General features: G+C 41.6%; 1 protein-coding gene across 1 annotated transcript in view; it reads right to left on the bottom strand.

Moving 5' to 3' along the window:
• The window catches only part of ZNF407 (zinc finger protein 407), a 367,533-nt gene that overhangs the window by 349,525 nt on the left and 508 nt on the right, over positions 1-17,500 (bottom strand). The window contains exons 2-3 of the mRNA XM_010855093.1: positions 13,210-17,493; positions 7,678-7,792 (exon numbers count right to left, since the gene is read on the bottom strand). Of these exons, the coding sequence (XP_010853395.1) occupies positions 7,678-7,792; positions 13,210-17,493 (4,399 nt within the window). The remainder of the gene's footprint in view (positions 1-7,677; positions 7,793-13,209; positions 17,494-17,500) is intronic.

The raw sequence follows: 17,500 nt of genomic DNA, 5'->3' as shown, positions 1-17,500 counted from the left end.
CCCCTGGAGAAGGAAATGGCAACCCCCTCTGGTACTCTTGCCTGGAAAATCCCATGGACGGAGAAGCCTGGTAGGCTACAGTCCATGGGGTCACAAAGAGTCGGACACAACTGAAGCGACTGATCACACACACACCCAAGGACTAAGAAGTAGGAGAATACAATCCATTACTCAACAGTGTATATGTGTACTTTTTTTTTGAATTGACGGTTTCCTGTCCAACGCACACTGCCCAGCCAGATGAACTGTGTATGCAAATGCAATTCTAACATGTGTTTTCAACATTACCAGTTGCATGTGGACACCTGCAGTATGACCATGTAACTGTGTGTCCTTCTAATTAGTTGGAACTATATGCTGCATAAAGTTATATGGAACCAGTATTAACCTGGTCCATTACAATTATCCACAATCAATAGCATTCCTAATTAAAATTATGAACAATGAAATTCTCTTAAAAATAATTCCCCATGGCTGATACCTATGCCCCTTGATTCTGAAGTAGTCATTCACTGCCTACTGGGTTCTCTGCCTCTTCCTTTCACTGCCTATTTCACAGTCCAGAAAAGTAGGAAGACAGACAAGGGAAAAATAAAAAGTGATGGAAAGCAGAGGGAAAAGCCAGCACTCAGCACAGGGGCAGGGCGCGGCTCTGTGACCTGGCCCTGGCCACCTGTCCCCTGTCCTCTGCAATCCCCCCTCGGGCAGAGCTGGGGTCCCGGCAGCTCCTGAACCTGCTGTGCCCCTGGCTGAGCATCCCCAAGGCCCTGCATGGGACGCGCCGCCCCTGGCTCCCTGGCTAGCCCCCACTCACCTTCACAGCAGTGCTACCTACCGGATGAAACATCTTCTGAATCAGCAACAAGATTCAGAAAAGACTGGGCCATTTCTCTGCTTGAGCTTTCTCCATCCATTTGCAGCAGGTATTGTTTTGATCTTTTCACCCTAAAAACTAACAGCACTGGCACATGCTGATGATCCATAAATATTTAATACTTAAAAAAAAAATCCCCCGCTTCATCCCATCTAGCCACTTAAACTCCAGGAATTTCTTGCAGTGTTCTTAATATCCCACGCTATTCCATACCTCATCACTTTTGCTCTTTTGTTCTCACTAATAAAAAATGTCCAGATTTGCCTTGTATATAAATACCCCTGCATCCTTCAAGACCAAGCTCAGACCTGTGCTCTGAATGAAGCCTCTGCTGGTGCTCCCCAGCAAAGCCAGGCAGCCCTCCGCTGTGGACCACCATGCCCTGCTCTCACATCACCTCCGAGTCTGTCTCCTACATGGAGCACGTGACCACAGGGCCCTTGCACCACCTGAGCCCACTGAAGAGGATGCTCAAGAACATGCCCCGTAGGAGATGAACGAGCACTTCAGTCATGACTGTGCTTCCCTCCGACCTACACTTCCAACGCCTCTCAGTCTTGGACAAATCAAAGGGCAAAGCCCTGTGGAAAGCAAAGGACTTTCAGAAACACATGAACAGGAAGAGGGAGGGAGAAAACAGGCTAATAATAATAAAAAGAAAGCACAGGACAAGCAAAGAAAACGAGGGGAGTAGCTGCCCTCCTGCATTTCACTCCCGGGAAATAATAAAGAATCCCCTGATTCCACAACAGGTTTTTAGAGTCACCATGGAACATTTTAAAATGAAAATAAAGCAAAAATTACTTAAGTCACTGAGATAAGACTTCTTCACTGCAAAAGACCTTAGAGACAGAGGTCAATGTTTTCAACCATGACACCAACAAAGGACAATGTGTATTCTATTGCTATTTTCTTACGAGTTGATCTATCTTACTGCTTTGGAATAAATCTATGACCCGACTCTTTGAGGCAAAAGTGCAAGAAAACACTTATCACAAAAGAGGAGCACAGGACATGGTTTGACACAGAAGCTCTCGTCTCCTTGTGAGGAGACACAGGAGAGGGTTTCTTCCGCTTCTTCTCCATTTTCCTAACCTTGCCCTCAATGCTCTCCTGGGTTCACAAAATGGCTCACTGGAAAATCTCCTATAATCATATCTGTGAAAGAGTGTGATTTATTTTAATATAATTACTATGGTATCTCTTAGATTTTCAAAATAAAGGTGATTTGTTTAAAAAAAATATAAACTAACATCCATTCACTATTTAAATGGTATTTCAAGGACTTCAGCATCAGAAAAATACACTAACCATTAGTGTAAATGTGGTTATTCCTCACTGACAGGGAGAGAGAAAATAAGCATTACATGGGAATTTTAGATTTTTCAAACTAAAAGCAAAAGTATATCATTAAACAAAAAGCATTAAAGTATTATAGAGATAAAACATGTAATGTGTCCTGAATAATAAGAGTACTTGAATGTTAATTTTGATTTTTACAAAACTGAGAGATGCTACCCTTCATGTTGTTATAAGCATAATGTGTGACACAATATAAAACAAAGCTTTTCTGTCTCTTTTTTCTATATCTCTTTAACCAAAACAATCAGCCAAACGAAAAGCTTATTTTCTTTGGATACATCTGTAGATATGATGGCTGTAATTAATTGTTCAGCTAAAAATGCAATTCCATGGTGCTTTTAATGATTTAGGTATACACAGCTTTAGTTCTCAAGGCAGACTAAAAATAGTGATTTTAATTTATTCCTGCTGCCTACAATTACCCACAACCATGTATTTTTAAATATTTCCAGCCTATAAAAATTACTAATTTTTGCCACTTGTGTTTATCTGCATTTAGACTTTGATTTGGATAAATTAAGCTCTCAAGTGTTCCTTGCTTTATGAAACTCTGCATGTTGTACACTTCAACACAAATAAATGACTTGTACCATTAGAGGTTTAAATAATGTAATGTACTTCATGCTCAGCCTGAAGCTGGATTCCAATGAAGTTGCTAATGCACGTAATGATTAAGTGTAACTCAAATACTAACTGTGTTGTTGAAAACATGACAGGCAATAATTTGGTCTATTATATTCTGCCATTTAATTGCCTAGTACAGACATTCTCTGACACGCTATGAAGCAATGATTTACAATTATTCAAGCTGCAAAGGTCAGAAAGTGACATTATAATCATCTACATAGAGATCCCTTCTAATGCACAAAAACTAGGTAATGCCACACACACACACACAAAAAAAGGAGTTTTACTGCATTAGTAACTTTCTATTTAAGGCTTCTTAAGCCAACTGAGAATAAACAGTTCATAAGCACATTAATATACAATAGAAAATGTCTATAATCTTTCCATGAACCAGAGATGACAGATTCCGTAAATGCTCTTATTCCCTCCTGACTAGGTAAGTACTACTCAACTGTTTAACTCCATATACAAGATTCAAGACTAGATACAGGGAACGCAGTCAGAAAATTACATAATCCCTAAATCATGGATACTGGGGTCTTTGTGAATAATGGCATAAAAAGTTAGGCTTCATCTCCCAGGTTTCCTGAAATCACAGGCCACTTGCTAATTTTCTAGTAACTCTTTTTTGTAGTAACTAGTAAGGAAAAACAAAAACCCAAGATGATCAATTTTACCCCTCTCATTCTAATGGAAAGACAATAAAATCTTCACTCTTTTAGGCATTATTTCTGTCATACTAACATGTTCAATTCGTAACCACTCATGCGCAATGAATCAACACATAAAGAACAACGAGGAAAAATAAAATTATTTAAAACAACTTTTTAATATGAGAAAAGTGAAACAGAGAGAGACCAGAAAAAAGAAAGAGAAAGAGACTGAATACAAGAATGTTAAAGTTAAACACAGTGCAAGCAATTTTTTAAAATAATGTAAGTCTGAGAAAAGCAGAAAACAAAAGCGGCTAGGGGCTGGAAGGAAGCAAGTACAGTTATCACACGCTAGAGAAAACAACCTAGGGAGAAAAAAATAAGTACAAATTAAAATTAGTAACCAAAACAACAGATATCACAAAAGCAAAGAAATAAAGAAAAGGCACAGCTAAAAGGAAGGAAACAGGGATCTACCATTACTACCACATAATTTACCTCTACCACTAAAAATACTTTAACTCTCAAGTCTGCCATCTGTACAATGGGAGTAATAAATATGAGATGAGCAATCTCATGAAACTGGACTCAACAAATGAAATGGATGTTAATTAAGTATACCCTAAACCACAGCACTCCATAAATACTATTTATACTTGAGAGTATGATATATACACGTGTGTGTGCCTGTATGTGTGTACAAACATGGAGAAAAAGATTATCAAAATAAATTTAAATGAATGTAACAAAACATGGTTTCCATAATGATGCTCTTAAGCCACCGAGATTTTAAGCTCTTGACTACTAAAAAATAACAAAGGTAAAGATCATGGACTTAGTAAAAATGTGTCTACCTATTTTTAAACATATGTTCCCAACATGTAAGGTGCTTTCTATTATTTTTTTATTTCCTCCCCCACTAAGCCCTATGTCCAACCTGGGGCACATTTTCATTTTAACTATCCATCATTTATAAAATTCACCTAAATTCTATAAAATTCCTCTTGAGGTCATGCTCAGAAGTAAGAAAAACATTAAGAAACTGTAATTCAAAAACTGCTCCTCCTAACAGTGAAAATAGAGTGAAAGGCTTTTAAATGAGTTATCTATAACATGTTCTTAAAACAGGAAGTTCAGAGCAATACATTTTGAAACCTATACCCCGACATAAGCATGTAAACCATGGGTCAACAAAACTTAAATCCTGAGCTCTGAATCCTAGCCAGCATTAGAAATTAGACATCTCATCCATTCAGCTTCTTCTGTCAAATAACTTAAGTCCACGATAAGCTGTAGCTAAGATTTGCCAATGAAGGGGAGAGAGATGTTAAAATTGAGCTTAAAAATTCAAAGATGAGTGTAGGTTCAAACAGTGGAAATTAAAAGTTTAAAAGGAAGTCTTTATTAAGGGAATAGCTAATGCACAACCCTTAAATTAAGTCTTAGTAAATATATATATATATGATACATATTTGCTGAGCATCCAAAAGCTTCTTAAATAAAGATATGAAAAAAATCACATAAATAAACATATATTAATTCTCAGCTCAATTCAACAAAATGCACCATTTGTTGTTTTCATCAATTTCACCATAAAATATCAGGTTTTTTCAAGAGGTTACTAAGGAAAAATAGTACAACAATGTGAGTAATAATTTCACTGTAAAAGTGTGCCTGCTCCACTGTTTTCATATATTATAACTCTATCAGAACTGTTTGAAAACCCGTTTCTTTCTTACAACTCAAACGGTGAAAGGATTATGACTAAAATTTTAAAACAGACACTAAGATGCTAACTACTGAGGAAAAGAAGACACAGGGCAGGGCCTTCTGTTTGTGACAAAATTAGAGCTAATGTTCCTGAAAGATCACTTCACCTTTGAAAGCATGATTTTTTAAAAGGTAAAATTGATAGCAATTAAAGCTAATGAAGAAATGCAGCATGAGCTGCTTATGTTCAGGAACGGATGGGCCCACCGAGCATTTCTAAGATTATTTAGCCATCAATGATAATGAATCGACATTGTCAGTGATGTGAATGTACCAGTGCTCCCTACTGCCACGACCCTGATAGCCAGTTCTCATTCTGTTCACGTTTTTTACCTCAGTTTTTAACGTGCATACTGCTCTGTCCCTTTGAAACACATGAAACACAGAACAACCTATGGCACTTTGTCTTCAGCACTGAAGGGTATTTCACTCACTACTATTGTGTGTCAACTACACAGCCTCAATAGGCATTCTTCAGTTTACCGAAATTCTTCATAACTTTTAGCTTCACTGTAAAAATATCTCCCCTGTACAAATTATTGTTATGTGACTTTTAAGTCAAATTTTACCTAAACAAATTAAGAATTATTATTTCTTGGTCAAATAAAATTCAACAACTACTGTAATTCTAAGAGATACAGTTTGGGAATCTAGATTGCGTTTTCCACATGCACACATACACATGTAGACCTCTATGACAGCAGCATAAAACTCAACATACCTACATGTACTTACAACTCTACTCGGGAATCTACTTGGGAATCACTGCATAAACCACAGTGCAACACGTCAGTCGTACATTGTGAGCAATGAGCTAAGCAAGAGCGCAGTGCTCAAATCACACACCCAGAGCCAACCGGTCAGGTTTCTTTCTGACACCACGTGTGTCGGAAACTGCTCTCTGAAAGTCTCTCCTTCTCTTCCCAGGTCTTGGTAACACAAATAAAAAAGGAATGGAATCAGGTTTCTAATAATATAGTATGCAAAAACTGTTTACTTATTTCCCAGAAATGAGGAAGGAACTGTTTTGTTTTGTTTTGTTTTTGCCAACTTATAGCAAATCTTCACCACAGTCTGGGCCTTCCTCCTTGCTATAATTCACATGGTAAAAACAGAAATGAGATATCTTTTAAAATTCCAAGACCTGGAGCAATTAAAATGCACCATTTGGCACTCGACCCTTGCAGCTAAAATCAGTAGCAACAAAACTCATTCTCCCACTGATCTTCAGGGGGCTTCAGGGCAAAGGTTCATCTTCATTTACTTTAGCTCCAAGTCACTGAACCATCAATTCTGCCAATGAATAAATCACAGACCATGGTTAATAAAACTGCTTGCAAAGTTATTTGTAAAAACTATCTCAAGGGTCAAAAAATGCAGCTGCATCCTAGGATGAAATGCACAGTCCATTAAAAAACAGAAGCTGTTTGTGACTTAAAAGGTATTTATACAGTAGTGCTAACCAGAAGAATCTTTCACTGAAAAAAGAAACCTAATATAACATGTGCACGTCGCATAATTTAATTGAATCTGAAGTGTTTTGTGAACCAACCATAAGAACTGCAGGTTTCTCAGGTTTCACATAAAGTGTTTTTATATGATGCACTTATTAATTCATTTCTCTAGCATAATAACATTAAAATATACTTATAATCAGAAGTAAGGTATTAAAAACCCAGCTCTGAATGTCCTATGATATACCATAGATGTCATGGCATTTTAAAGCCTTTTAAACATTTCTGCTAAATTAATTAAGTTTTACATTAAGGCATCTCAGTGCTTCCTATTAAATGTAAGACATTTGAGTGACAATTAAACATTGTGAATGATTCTTTAGAGGAAAGAGCCATTAACTAAAACAGGAAAACAACTTTTGAAATAAAGTGACACAAAAACATACTTTATACACTGGTTTTTTAAGCCTCAATAATCAGGTCTCTGAAATGAAATCTTTTTCTGCTTTTTTCCTTATAGAATATGTCCAATGGATCCAAAGAACCATTAATGCGATTAAAATTAGAGCAGTATAGGAAAAGAGAAAAACATACACATACACTCCTAAAGCTGTATTATGTATTTTTTTATGTCTTTAAATGGAATTTACAGTTCTCTCTGGCAATGTGAATGAACATCCTATAATTTAGTCAATTTACAGATTACAGGTTCAAATTGACCTTGTAGCCCATAAAATTGCTCATCTTCAGCACAGGATTAGAAGTGGGAGAAGAATGTCATAACTATGTTTAAGGAATTTACCATAACAATGGAAAGGAGGATACGCATGCATAATTCTAGCCACTCTTACTCATATCAGTTTTGAATCCTGAAACAATGGATACCCCGCACGTGCTTCCTGGTTCACCACGGTAGAGATGGTTTCAATTTACTCACCCACAGACGTGACACTTGTATTCCCTCATCCCAAGGTGCCTTTTGACATGGTTTCTGGCATCGCCAAGCTGAGCTGTTGCAAAATGGCATATCTTGCACTTGAATGGTTTTGATCCTAAGTAAATTTAACATAAAATATGATTTGAATTTGAATAATACATTACTGATAGTTTTAAAAGAGGCCTAGATCTTAAATCTTACTTATAGTCTAACTACAATTTTCTGTCCCCAAAACGGAACACTTGCATTCCTTTCTAACTTGAACAGACATGCATTTCATAATTATTCCATTAATAAGACTTTAAAATGTTTCAATGAGTATTTTTAACTTTCAACATTTCTAAAATTTAAAGTCAAAAGTGATACACTTGAGCAGTACTACGTATTAACAGATAAGATGAGCTAAATAATTTCAAATATTTTTCTTACAATTCATAAGAATAGCTTTTAAAGTCACTCAACATTTTAAATGGAACATTTTTAAAACATAAATGCTTATAGAGTAGCTGATACTTTTTAAAATATATTTATTATCAAATAAATTTCTCAGTGGCCACATCCTGGTTCCTTCATATTTCTACAGCTTTGAATTTATTCACATTAATAATGATATTTCAGACTTTTTTCCTGACATTTATCCCAAATTATTCCCTATATTACTTTTAATAGCACACAGTATAAGAATATACAGTGAATAAATTATTTGCTTTTATGATCATTTTAGAGCCAAAACTCTGTGATGATTCAGCAAATCAGAAGAACTGACATTCTGGCTATTATTGACTTCAAGTATTTCAACAAAAAATTTCAACACAGTATCAACTTTTTTTTTTAATTTCCTAAAGAAATAAGATTAATCTATACTCAAACATGAGGAGACAAAATTATTTCAGAGTCCACAAACTTATTGTCAGTAAGAGGTAGATTCTACCTGGCAAATAGGTACTAATAGATTATCAGTACCCATATTAACAAGAAGCAACACTCTCAAAGTGTAACATGAATATACCATTTTCTAATTCTAACCTTTAAATCCTCAAATAAATCAAAATCATGTTTTTAAAAATCAGTTTAAAACTGTTACAATGTTTCCAAATTTTTCATAGCATATATAGTACCTACTTGGTGAAGTACCTCTTCTAATATAGTCAGACAGAATGTGAAATATGTGGACTTTAATACACAAAAAGAGCTCAAATAAAAAAATGCAATAAATCATTTTTGATCAATGGAAGTTGGTGCAATGCCCTTGGGAAAAGAAATCCTCCCAGAATACTTTGTTGAAACTGAAGCACTCAGTAAAAAATTTTAGAGTCTTAAATTTCAATTTAATTCCCAAAAGCTGACAAAAAAAGTGAAGCATTTAATTTTAATCTTCTAACAGAAATAAAAAAGTCAACAGTACTAAGCACAGGCAGACAAGGTTGAATATTTCACAGTTCAATGACAATGAAGCCAGATCTCTTAATACTTCCATTTCTACTCTGAGAAGTAGATGTAAAATATATTTAGCACCTGAATGGTTATATCTAGTCAGCTTTATATGTTTAAATGTCAAAAGCAGGTTGAGACTGCAGCTTACAGCAATCCCATTCTATCAGTCACATTAGAAACTACAGTTTATTTAAATGATTCTGAAGAAACTAAGCCTATCACTACTTGGAAACATTTCATCTCGACAGGGAATTCTATAAAGGGGCTTGTGAAAGAATAGAGTGAGAAGAATCAATTACCTGCACTTTAAATTACACTGCATTAAAGATAAGGTAATTAGGAAATTATTAATCAACAAGAACACCAGGGCTCTAAACAAAAAGATAAAGCTCTCTCAACATGTGTGTTACAATTTTGGTGAAAGGATTCAAAGTATCTTGTGATTCAGGCCCTCTAGTTCCACCCCAGGAGTCCAGACATGGAGCCCAGGGGCCTGCAACCTAAGGCACAGGGCTCCCTGGTAGAGGCTGCCGCTCCTTCGGGCTTCAGCCATCACTGCTGGTGCGCTGACAACACCTACGTAAGTCACCTTGCTGACTGTTTCCATGCAGAAATCACGGAGGCCCTGAGTACTTTTTGTATCTTATGCACAGAAGAGATGTATTAACATCTCCTTTCTGTGCCATGAAAATTCTAATACTGGAGACTAGAGGTCACATTTCCTGTACAAGAAAACAAGAAATGTCCCCACTTTTTTCCTAACTGATGGTGTTTCCATTTTTAAACTTGCCAGGACCATCCCAACATGAATCCAGGCATACTATTTATCAGGCAAAATTTGTAAAACCTCATATTTTTAAATTTGCCTTAGGGTTCCCTGGGGAAGACAATTAAAAATCTGCCTGCAATGCAAGAGACCCAGGTTCAACCCCTGGGTTGGGAAGATCCCCTGGAGGAGAAAATGGCAACCCACTCCGGTATTCATGCCTGGAGAATCCCACGGATAGAGCAGCCTGGTTGACTGCAGTCCATGGGGTCCCAAAGAGTCAGACACAACTGAGTGACTAACACTTTCACTATCACACTTTAGGCATACTGAGATTATTAAATACATATTTATTAGAAATAAGTAAATTATTATTTATTATTAAACCATCCCATTCCTTGGTTTTTGTTTTTGGCTTTATTTTTTTTAATTTGGTCTGTGAGGTTTGCTGAAAGGGATAAATGAAGAGGGTCTCTAGCCTTCTGGCACCTTCTTACAATTTTACCTACAGAATTCCAAAGACTTTAAGCTTCTCCTCAGGCCTGCACTGGCCTCCCTCAACTTCAGTCACGGTCAACCCCTATGTACACGCTGACGTGACACTTGAAAAATCACAGAAAGACTAGGTCAGAGAGTCAAGGAAGATGGATTCAACCCATCACCTAAAGCTTCTCCACTCCACAACCTTCCCGACACCGAACACTTCACCCATCCACCTGCTTATTTCTCCATCAACAAAACACTGAGCGCCGCCGCCACGCAGAGCCCGGACGTGAAGCCCTGAGCAGACCCACGCCCCGGCGCCCTGCGCTGGCCGTGCACAGGCGGAGTCCCCCTAAGCTGCTCTGCCCACGCTGACCCGGCTGCCACACCGGCGCACCAGCCCTGACGTGAGAACCTTCCAGTGAAGCCACCCGCTCCCTGTCTTCCCATATGAAGACTGTGCCAACGGCACCCGAGAGCGGCTCAGAACAGAAAGCATGGGCTTCAGACAGTCTTCGGGCCTGATGAGCGGAACTAAAGCCCCGCTGCCCGGACAGGGTGGGAACAAAGCGACCCACTCTCCCCAGTTCACCCTGAGAGGCCAAGGAGACACTCCTCCTTTGCTGTGCCGACGACTGCACACCAGCAAGCGTCGGGAGGCTTTCCCCACAGTCCTTGATGACCAAAACTCATTTATTTCTTCTAGTGCTGCTTTTATCGTCTTAAGGGTAGGAAGAAAAGGTTACATAAAACATATAGTAAATCACAAAATATGAAAACAGCGATTGGAAGAATAAGCCCTCTTCCAGTCAGCCATTAATAACCATCCTTCAATGACTATCTCATGGATATAAGCAAAGAATCAGAGAGGCAATTCACACTAAAATGCCCCAAGGTGGGGGAAAAAGTTGGATTAAAACCTGGAGAGCAACCTCCTCCCAAAAAAACACGCAAAACTGAAATGCGGGTTGACATTGGGTACTCAGAAACACAGCTTTTTTTGGTGCCTCAGAACACAATAAAAATGTTCCTGCTGATAAGCCCAACACCAGTTGTTAAAAAGTATGCTAACTTTTACTAAATGTTACAATCAATGATGTAACTTATATAAGTAGGGTTACTTTGTCACATATTGATAGTTACCTCACTTTCACATCCACATTAACTTGATTTTAAATGCAATTAATACATATAGTCAAGGAAGACTAATGGACTACATTCTGCACTTAACCTGGTGGACATTTTCAAATGGCACAAGTGACCAGTGCAAACCTATTTTGCATTGTAAACGACTAAATAAATCTTAATGGATTAAGAATGATCAGCTATCAACACACAAGGGAAATTAAGTGCTGAAATGCCTACATTGATTATTTTAAATTATTAGCCTTACTCTGTTCTTGAATTTGTATGCTTTTAGTGAGCTTTAACACATTTACAAGACTTATTGACTATAATTACAAGAGAATTCAAGTAATGGACACATCAATTATGAGCAACATGTCTTGACCAGACAGTTGCATAAAGAATTCTAAAAAGAGCTCCATTAGCACCTTCCTCTTACTTCTACTCAGTTTTATCTGCCTGAAGAGGGCATGCTAAGAAAGTACCTACTTTCTCCACATGTGAACGAGCCTAGTTTCTAAAAACCATATCATTTCAGGAACCGAGCAATAACACGATACCAGCAGAGACGATAATGATGCCAACAAATAACTGCATTTGAACTTATTCCCCAGCAGTGGTTCTACTGCCTGAGAAGAGCTGAGATCCAGAGTACAATGTGTATATTTACCTAGATCAATCTTCTGCTAGTGGCCCTGTTACTTTTGTCAATGAAAAACTTTTATCTATCTTTAATCACCCTCAACTACTAACAATGTTTCATACTCTTTTGTCTGCCTCCTTATAACCGTGCACTAAGTTTCAAAAACTGCATGAATCTAAAGTATAGCTTTAATAATAAGCCATTATTTAAAAGTACAGTAAAATAAACCTTACAGTTTTAATGAAAATATGTTCATTGAAATGTGAATTTATTATTCAAATCCACTCATAAATTCAACCATGGAGACAGAACTTGTCTAAGCAGAGCACAATGATTTAGAAAAGCTGTCTATTTAAAATAAAGAATGTATGGCAGGTTTATAGAAACAGTGCAGTGAATTTTTACATAAATTTAGAATAGTGGCTTATGTATTTTCCAGAAAAAAAAAAGTTTCAAAAAGAAAACTACCTAAAAATTGAACATTAAAATGGAACACTCCATGTGACAGCACAGAAACTAAATCAAGTGCTACCTCCATGAAAACCAAATCCCCAGGACATATTAACTTTGAAAAGTGTTGACTAATTTTGATCTTTGAGAGCAGAATCCTGTTGCCTGGGAGTTACACTTTGGGATATAAACTATCTGGCATTGGATACACCTAAATCCCTAAAACTGTAAGGAAATATTCATACTTCATTCTTCAAAAGCCATTTAATAGGTCCTCTGAAACCCAAAGTGCCACTTAACAGACACCCTGGAGAACCAAACACTTAAAGGACTTAGAGACAACTGAAAGGCTGTGAGAGGCAAGAATATAACAAAGGCATCAGAAAGACGAGGCTTTCTGGTCAAAGAAATCTGCCAAACAGCCTGCCTCTGGAATCACTAAGGCTCAGTTAATAACCTGGAGATACGTTGAGTGTCAACCAAGAGCAGAGCCAGGGCCAGGGGGCAGCAGGAGGTTAGCTGGGTGGGGGCTGCCAGGCAGGGGCTGTAAGGACTCGACGTTCGGGGGCAACCCAGGTCCCCACTCGAGCACGCCCCAGCCCTGGTGGGTAAAGAGGTCGCATGGACCTACCTGTGTGCGTGCGAATGTGCGCCAGGAACGCCATCGAGTTGCTACTGCGACACATCTTCCCGCAGTACTTGCACACGTTGCCCTGGTTCTCCTCCCTCTCTCGGTTGATCTGCTCGGTGTCCTCCACGATGTACTTGTTCACCTCTCGGAGCAGCTCCTCGTGCTGCCCTTTGATGTGCAGGAACAAATTCTGCTCGGAGTCAAAGGGCTCCGTGCACTTGACGCACTTGAAGGTGGCGCCACCCTCGGGCAGCTCCTCCACGCTGGCCTGCTCGTTCCGCATGTGGCCAGCGCTGGCCAGGTGCTGGTGGAGGTTGCTCTCCGTGTAGAAGGACTTGCCGCACAGCAGACAGTGGAAGTGTTTCTCCTTCGTCGGGTGCTTCATGGCTATGTGCACATTCAGGCCACTCAGACCGTCCGCCAAGAAGCCACAGTCATCACAGCGAATCCGGGTGGACTCCGCAAAGGAACTACTGTCCGCTTTCTTCTTTTTCACACCTTGAGCACAGTCCTTCAAGGGCAGTTCACTCATCCTCACTCCGGCTGCCACAAGCCCCTCTTGAGACTGGTCGAAGAGTTCCCCATCTTCGGGGTTCTTGATCCTTATTATGGAAGAATCAAATCGGCCGAAACTGTACACGGCCTGCCCTTTATCATCAATACTGATTATAGTTTCATAAACATCATTGTTGTCAATGGTGCTGTCAGAAGGTGGACCATCCTCTTCCAAAATCACTTTGGTTTCATGTCGGGAATTCATCAGAATCTCCTTACTCTCCAGAACGGGATCTTCCGGAACATCTTTCAAGTCCCCTGAACTCTGCATGCTTCCAGCTCTGTCCTGATCACTGCTCCCCAGGTTCAGCAGATCTCTGGGAGCTGTCAGCATGGCACTCTTGGCTGGATGCTCTCCATCTACAGCTCTGAGACACCCACGTTTGCCAAGGACTTTATCAGCTTTGTCCTCTGCGTTTCCTCCATCACTCTCGCCATGTGTGTTTGGACTACTGATGTCATTCAACATACTGTGCCTTTTCTTTGCTGTCTCATGATTCAAAGCTGAGCTTCCTGAGTTTTCATTCTGAAATTTGCTTGGGGAGCCACAATTAGAAGAAATACTAAGGGGCACCATCTCCTCCGGTTTTATAACTTTGTCCTTGGCAAGGGGCTGCTGGAAAGTTTCACAAAAGGAATGATCTTCACTGAGGTTAGAGTCTTCCTCAGTCTCAGTTTCTACGGAGTCAGAAGCACAGAATACCTTGGACATATCTAAACTGGTGTTCTCATCCAAAATAGAGCAATCAGCAGCATTTCTAGATTTGAGAGTTTCAGAGGGTTGGTCTGAAATAATCTGAAATTCCTCAGAATTCTGTTGCTGCTGCCCTTGGGGAATAATTATGGTTTTGGACACTTCTGAAGAACTGGCTTGTACGTTAGTAGAGTTCAGGTAAGACTGCCTTTTCATCTTGTGTTTTTCTGTTGCCGCATGCCTGGTCATCTCCCGTCGAGTCACAGCATAGTAATCACATGCCATGCAATAAAAGGCAAACTCTCTTGTATGTTTCCGTTTTACGTGCAGCTCCAGAGAGGTGGAAGAGTGTGCCTTAAACTCACAGTGCGTACATCTGTTTTCATCTGTACTCGCATCGTCTTTCTGGGGGCATGTGTCACCCTGAAGGTCCTCTGGATCCACAGAGGTTTGCTCCTTTTTCTCAATAAGGTGACTGCCAGTCTCCCTATCTTCAGGGTGAAACACGTTCTCAACTTCCACTTCCACTGGACTCCCTTGCTCGAGTGGTGGCTGTTCTGAAACGGAGGTGTCTGCTTCCACTGGAGGGTTGGCAGGCTCATCTGCCACGCTGGTGTTCTTCCTACTGGCATCAAGGTTACCGCCTTCAGGGCCAACAACGATATCGGAATTCTGTTTTCCACTCGCTTCAATTTCTACACGTCCTTTATGCTTCTTGGTGGCACAATGACGTTCCATGTCTCCCTTGGTTACGGTGTAATACTTACAGACTTTGCATAAATAACTATACTGGTGACTGTGTTTTCGTCGAATGTGCACAGTCAAGTTCGTGATACTGGAGGCCAGGAGACCACAATGTGAACAGGTCCGAGAGATGTTGCCTTTAGGTCGCCCCCTCTTTGGAGTCGGGGGTGGAGCTAATTCACCCTCTTTGGTAATGACACTGGACAATGACAGTTCCTGGGGAGGCAGGATGCTCTGGTCGAGACAGGACTGCTCCTGGATCTGCACACCTTCTCCGTGGCCTTCTGTCCTGCCATTCCCGGGGACGGTAAGCTCTTCTTTCTTGTCATTTGCACCTATGCAGACCCTTTCAATACATTCCTCAAAGCTTAGGCCAATGTTATTTTTCTTAGCATTTTCAAGATGTTTGCTTCTCTTGATGTGTTTCTCCATTCCTTCTTTGCTCAGGGAATAAAGATTACACGCTTTACAAAGAAAGTGATAGTCTTGACCGTGGCGGAGCTTTATGTGTCTCGTGAGAACAGTGGAAGATCTTGTTTTGTAAAAACACTTCTTGCACTGAAACTGAGGCTTACTCGAATGCCTCGCTTCATTTCCGTGGCTTACCCTGGACTTAGCTGGCTCTTCCTGAGCTGATTTTCCGGCCTCACTCACAGAAACTTTTGCGTTTTCTGATTCTAAAGTACTTAAGCGGAACGTCTGTAAAGCTGAATCACCATTAAATGACTGAGAAGACTTTGTCTGACCCAACAAGTGAATGTGCTTCTCAGTTGCTCTGTGTTCCTCCATGTCTTTCTCGGAGGAGAAGAACAGATGACAGGGCGGGCAGAGGAAACCCATACTGTGCTTCTCCTTCATGTGGTTCCTCAGGTCCACCTCGTTTGGGGAAGTAAACAAACAACATTGGCAACGCAGGCCGGAGGCGGTCTGCTGATGCTGGTGGCTGTGCGCATGCTCCTCCACGTCCCTCCTGGATGTGCTAGAGAAGCCACACGTCTGGCAGTGAAACCGCAACTCGCCCGCATGGCACCTTGTCACGTGGATCTCCAGCTCCGCCCTGCTTGTGGCTGTGTGACCACAGGCCGAACAAGTGCAGGCCACCTGGTGGTCGGGAGCTGGCCTCCTCGCCATAGAGTCGGAGGAGCCAGGGAGATGCGCGTTTGTCCTGTCCTGCTTTGGGGCCTGGGTCTCTGGGGGTGTCAGGCGCGGGTCCCCGTGCAGAGGTGCCGACTCCGCGTCACTCATTTTTATTGGTGCCCTCAAGTGCTTCGAATACAGCCTCTGCACTTCGTTAGCGCCCCTCTTACTAACTCCTAGGAGCCCGCACCTCTTCTTCACCTGGGCCTTCAAAGCGAAGGCGCCAGCACGCCGTCGGAAGCCGCTGCCCAGCACAAGGAAGCCACGCTCGGCCCTGGGTCTTGAGGCTGTGCTGAGGCCGGGGGCTGCCTGGGCCGTGTTTCTGCTGGACTCCAGCCTATCTAGGAGCCTCTCGGAGGTGACAGCCATGCCCAGCTTTCTGCTCTGGTTCTCGGGATTCCCGGCTGCATCGTGGGAGGTTACATTTTCTTCAACGACCTCCATTTTCTCTGGAGAGGTGTTCCTGGACGGCCTCATTTCAACCAGCAGCTCGCTGCCGTGCCCACTTTGTTTAGAAAAGCTTCCTCTGAAATCTCTGAATGTGCCCGCTCCAACGCTCCGCAACGCTTTTGAGTCGCCGTTCCTGGCTACCGGCCTAGATGCTCTCGGCTTTGTGCGGCCAGCCTTTGCTCCCACGGGACTCGGCTTCTTGGGCAAAGGCTGTTTGGTTAAGATCTGTACGAACCCTCCACGGGCAGCGAGGTTCTGCCGCCGGAGATGTGTTTTGCCGAGACAGTGTGCGTTCAGCAGGTTCTCCTCGGCACACTGAAAGCCGCAGAGCTCACAGGAGAAGGCCCTCGGCGGGCCGCGTGCCTGCCCGGTGTGCCCGGGGAAGGCCAGGCCACCGTCGGCCGCGGGGCCACAGGCCTGGTCCTCTGGCCGCGGTGAGGGGCGCGCGGCGTGCTTCTCCACGTGCGGGCAGGAGACAGGCGAGCAGGCACACGGGCCCCCGAGGGCACCGCTCCCGTGCATCTCTTTGGGGGGCGACGGCGGCTCCCCTCCAAGATCGAGGAACGCTGTGGTCTCCTGAGCAGGCTCCTTCTCAGCGGCCATTTCACCCGGGCTCGGGTGACCGGGAAGACCCGGGCTGCCATCACGGCCACTCGAGAGGGGCTCCACCCCGGACCCCGGCAACGCAACACCCTCTCCCGAACCTGTGCC

This window comes from Bison bison, unplaced genomic scaffold (genome assembly GCF_000754665.1).
Source record: "Bison bison bison isolate TAMUID 2011002044 unplaced genomic scaffold, Bison_UMD1.0 scf7180017864353, whole genome shotgun sequence".
NCBI lineage: Eukaryota > Metazoa > Chordata > Mammalia > Artiodactyla > Bovidae > Bison > Bison bison.
The sequence above is the reverse complement of the archived record's forward strand: the minus strand, read 5'-3'. Positions and strand labels throughout refer to the sequence as shown.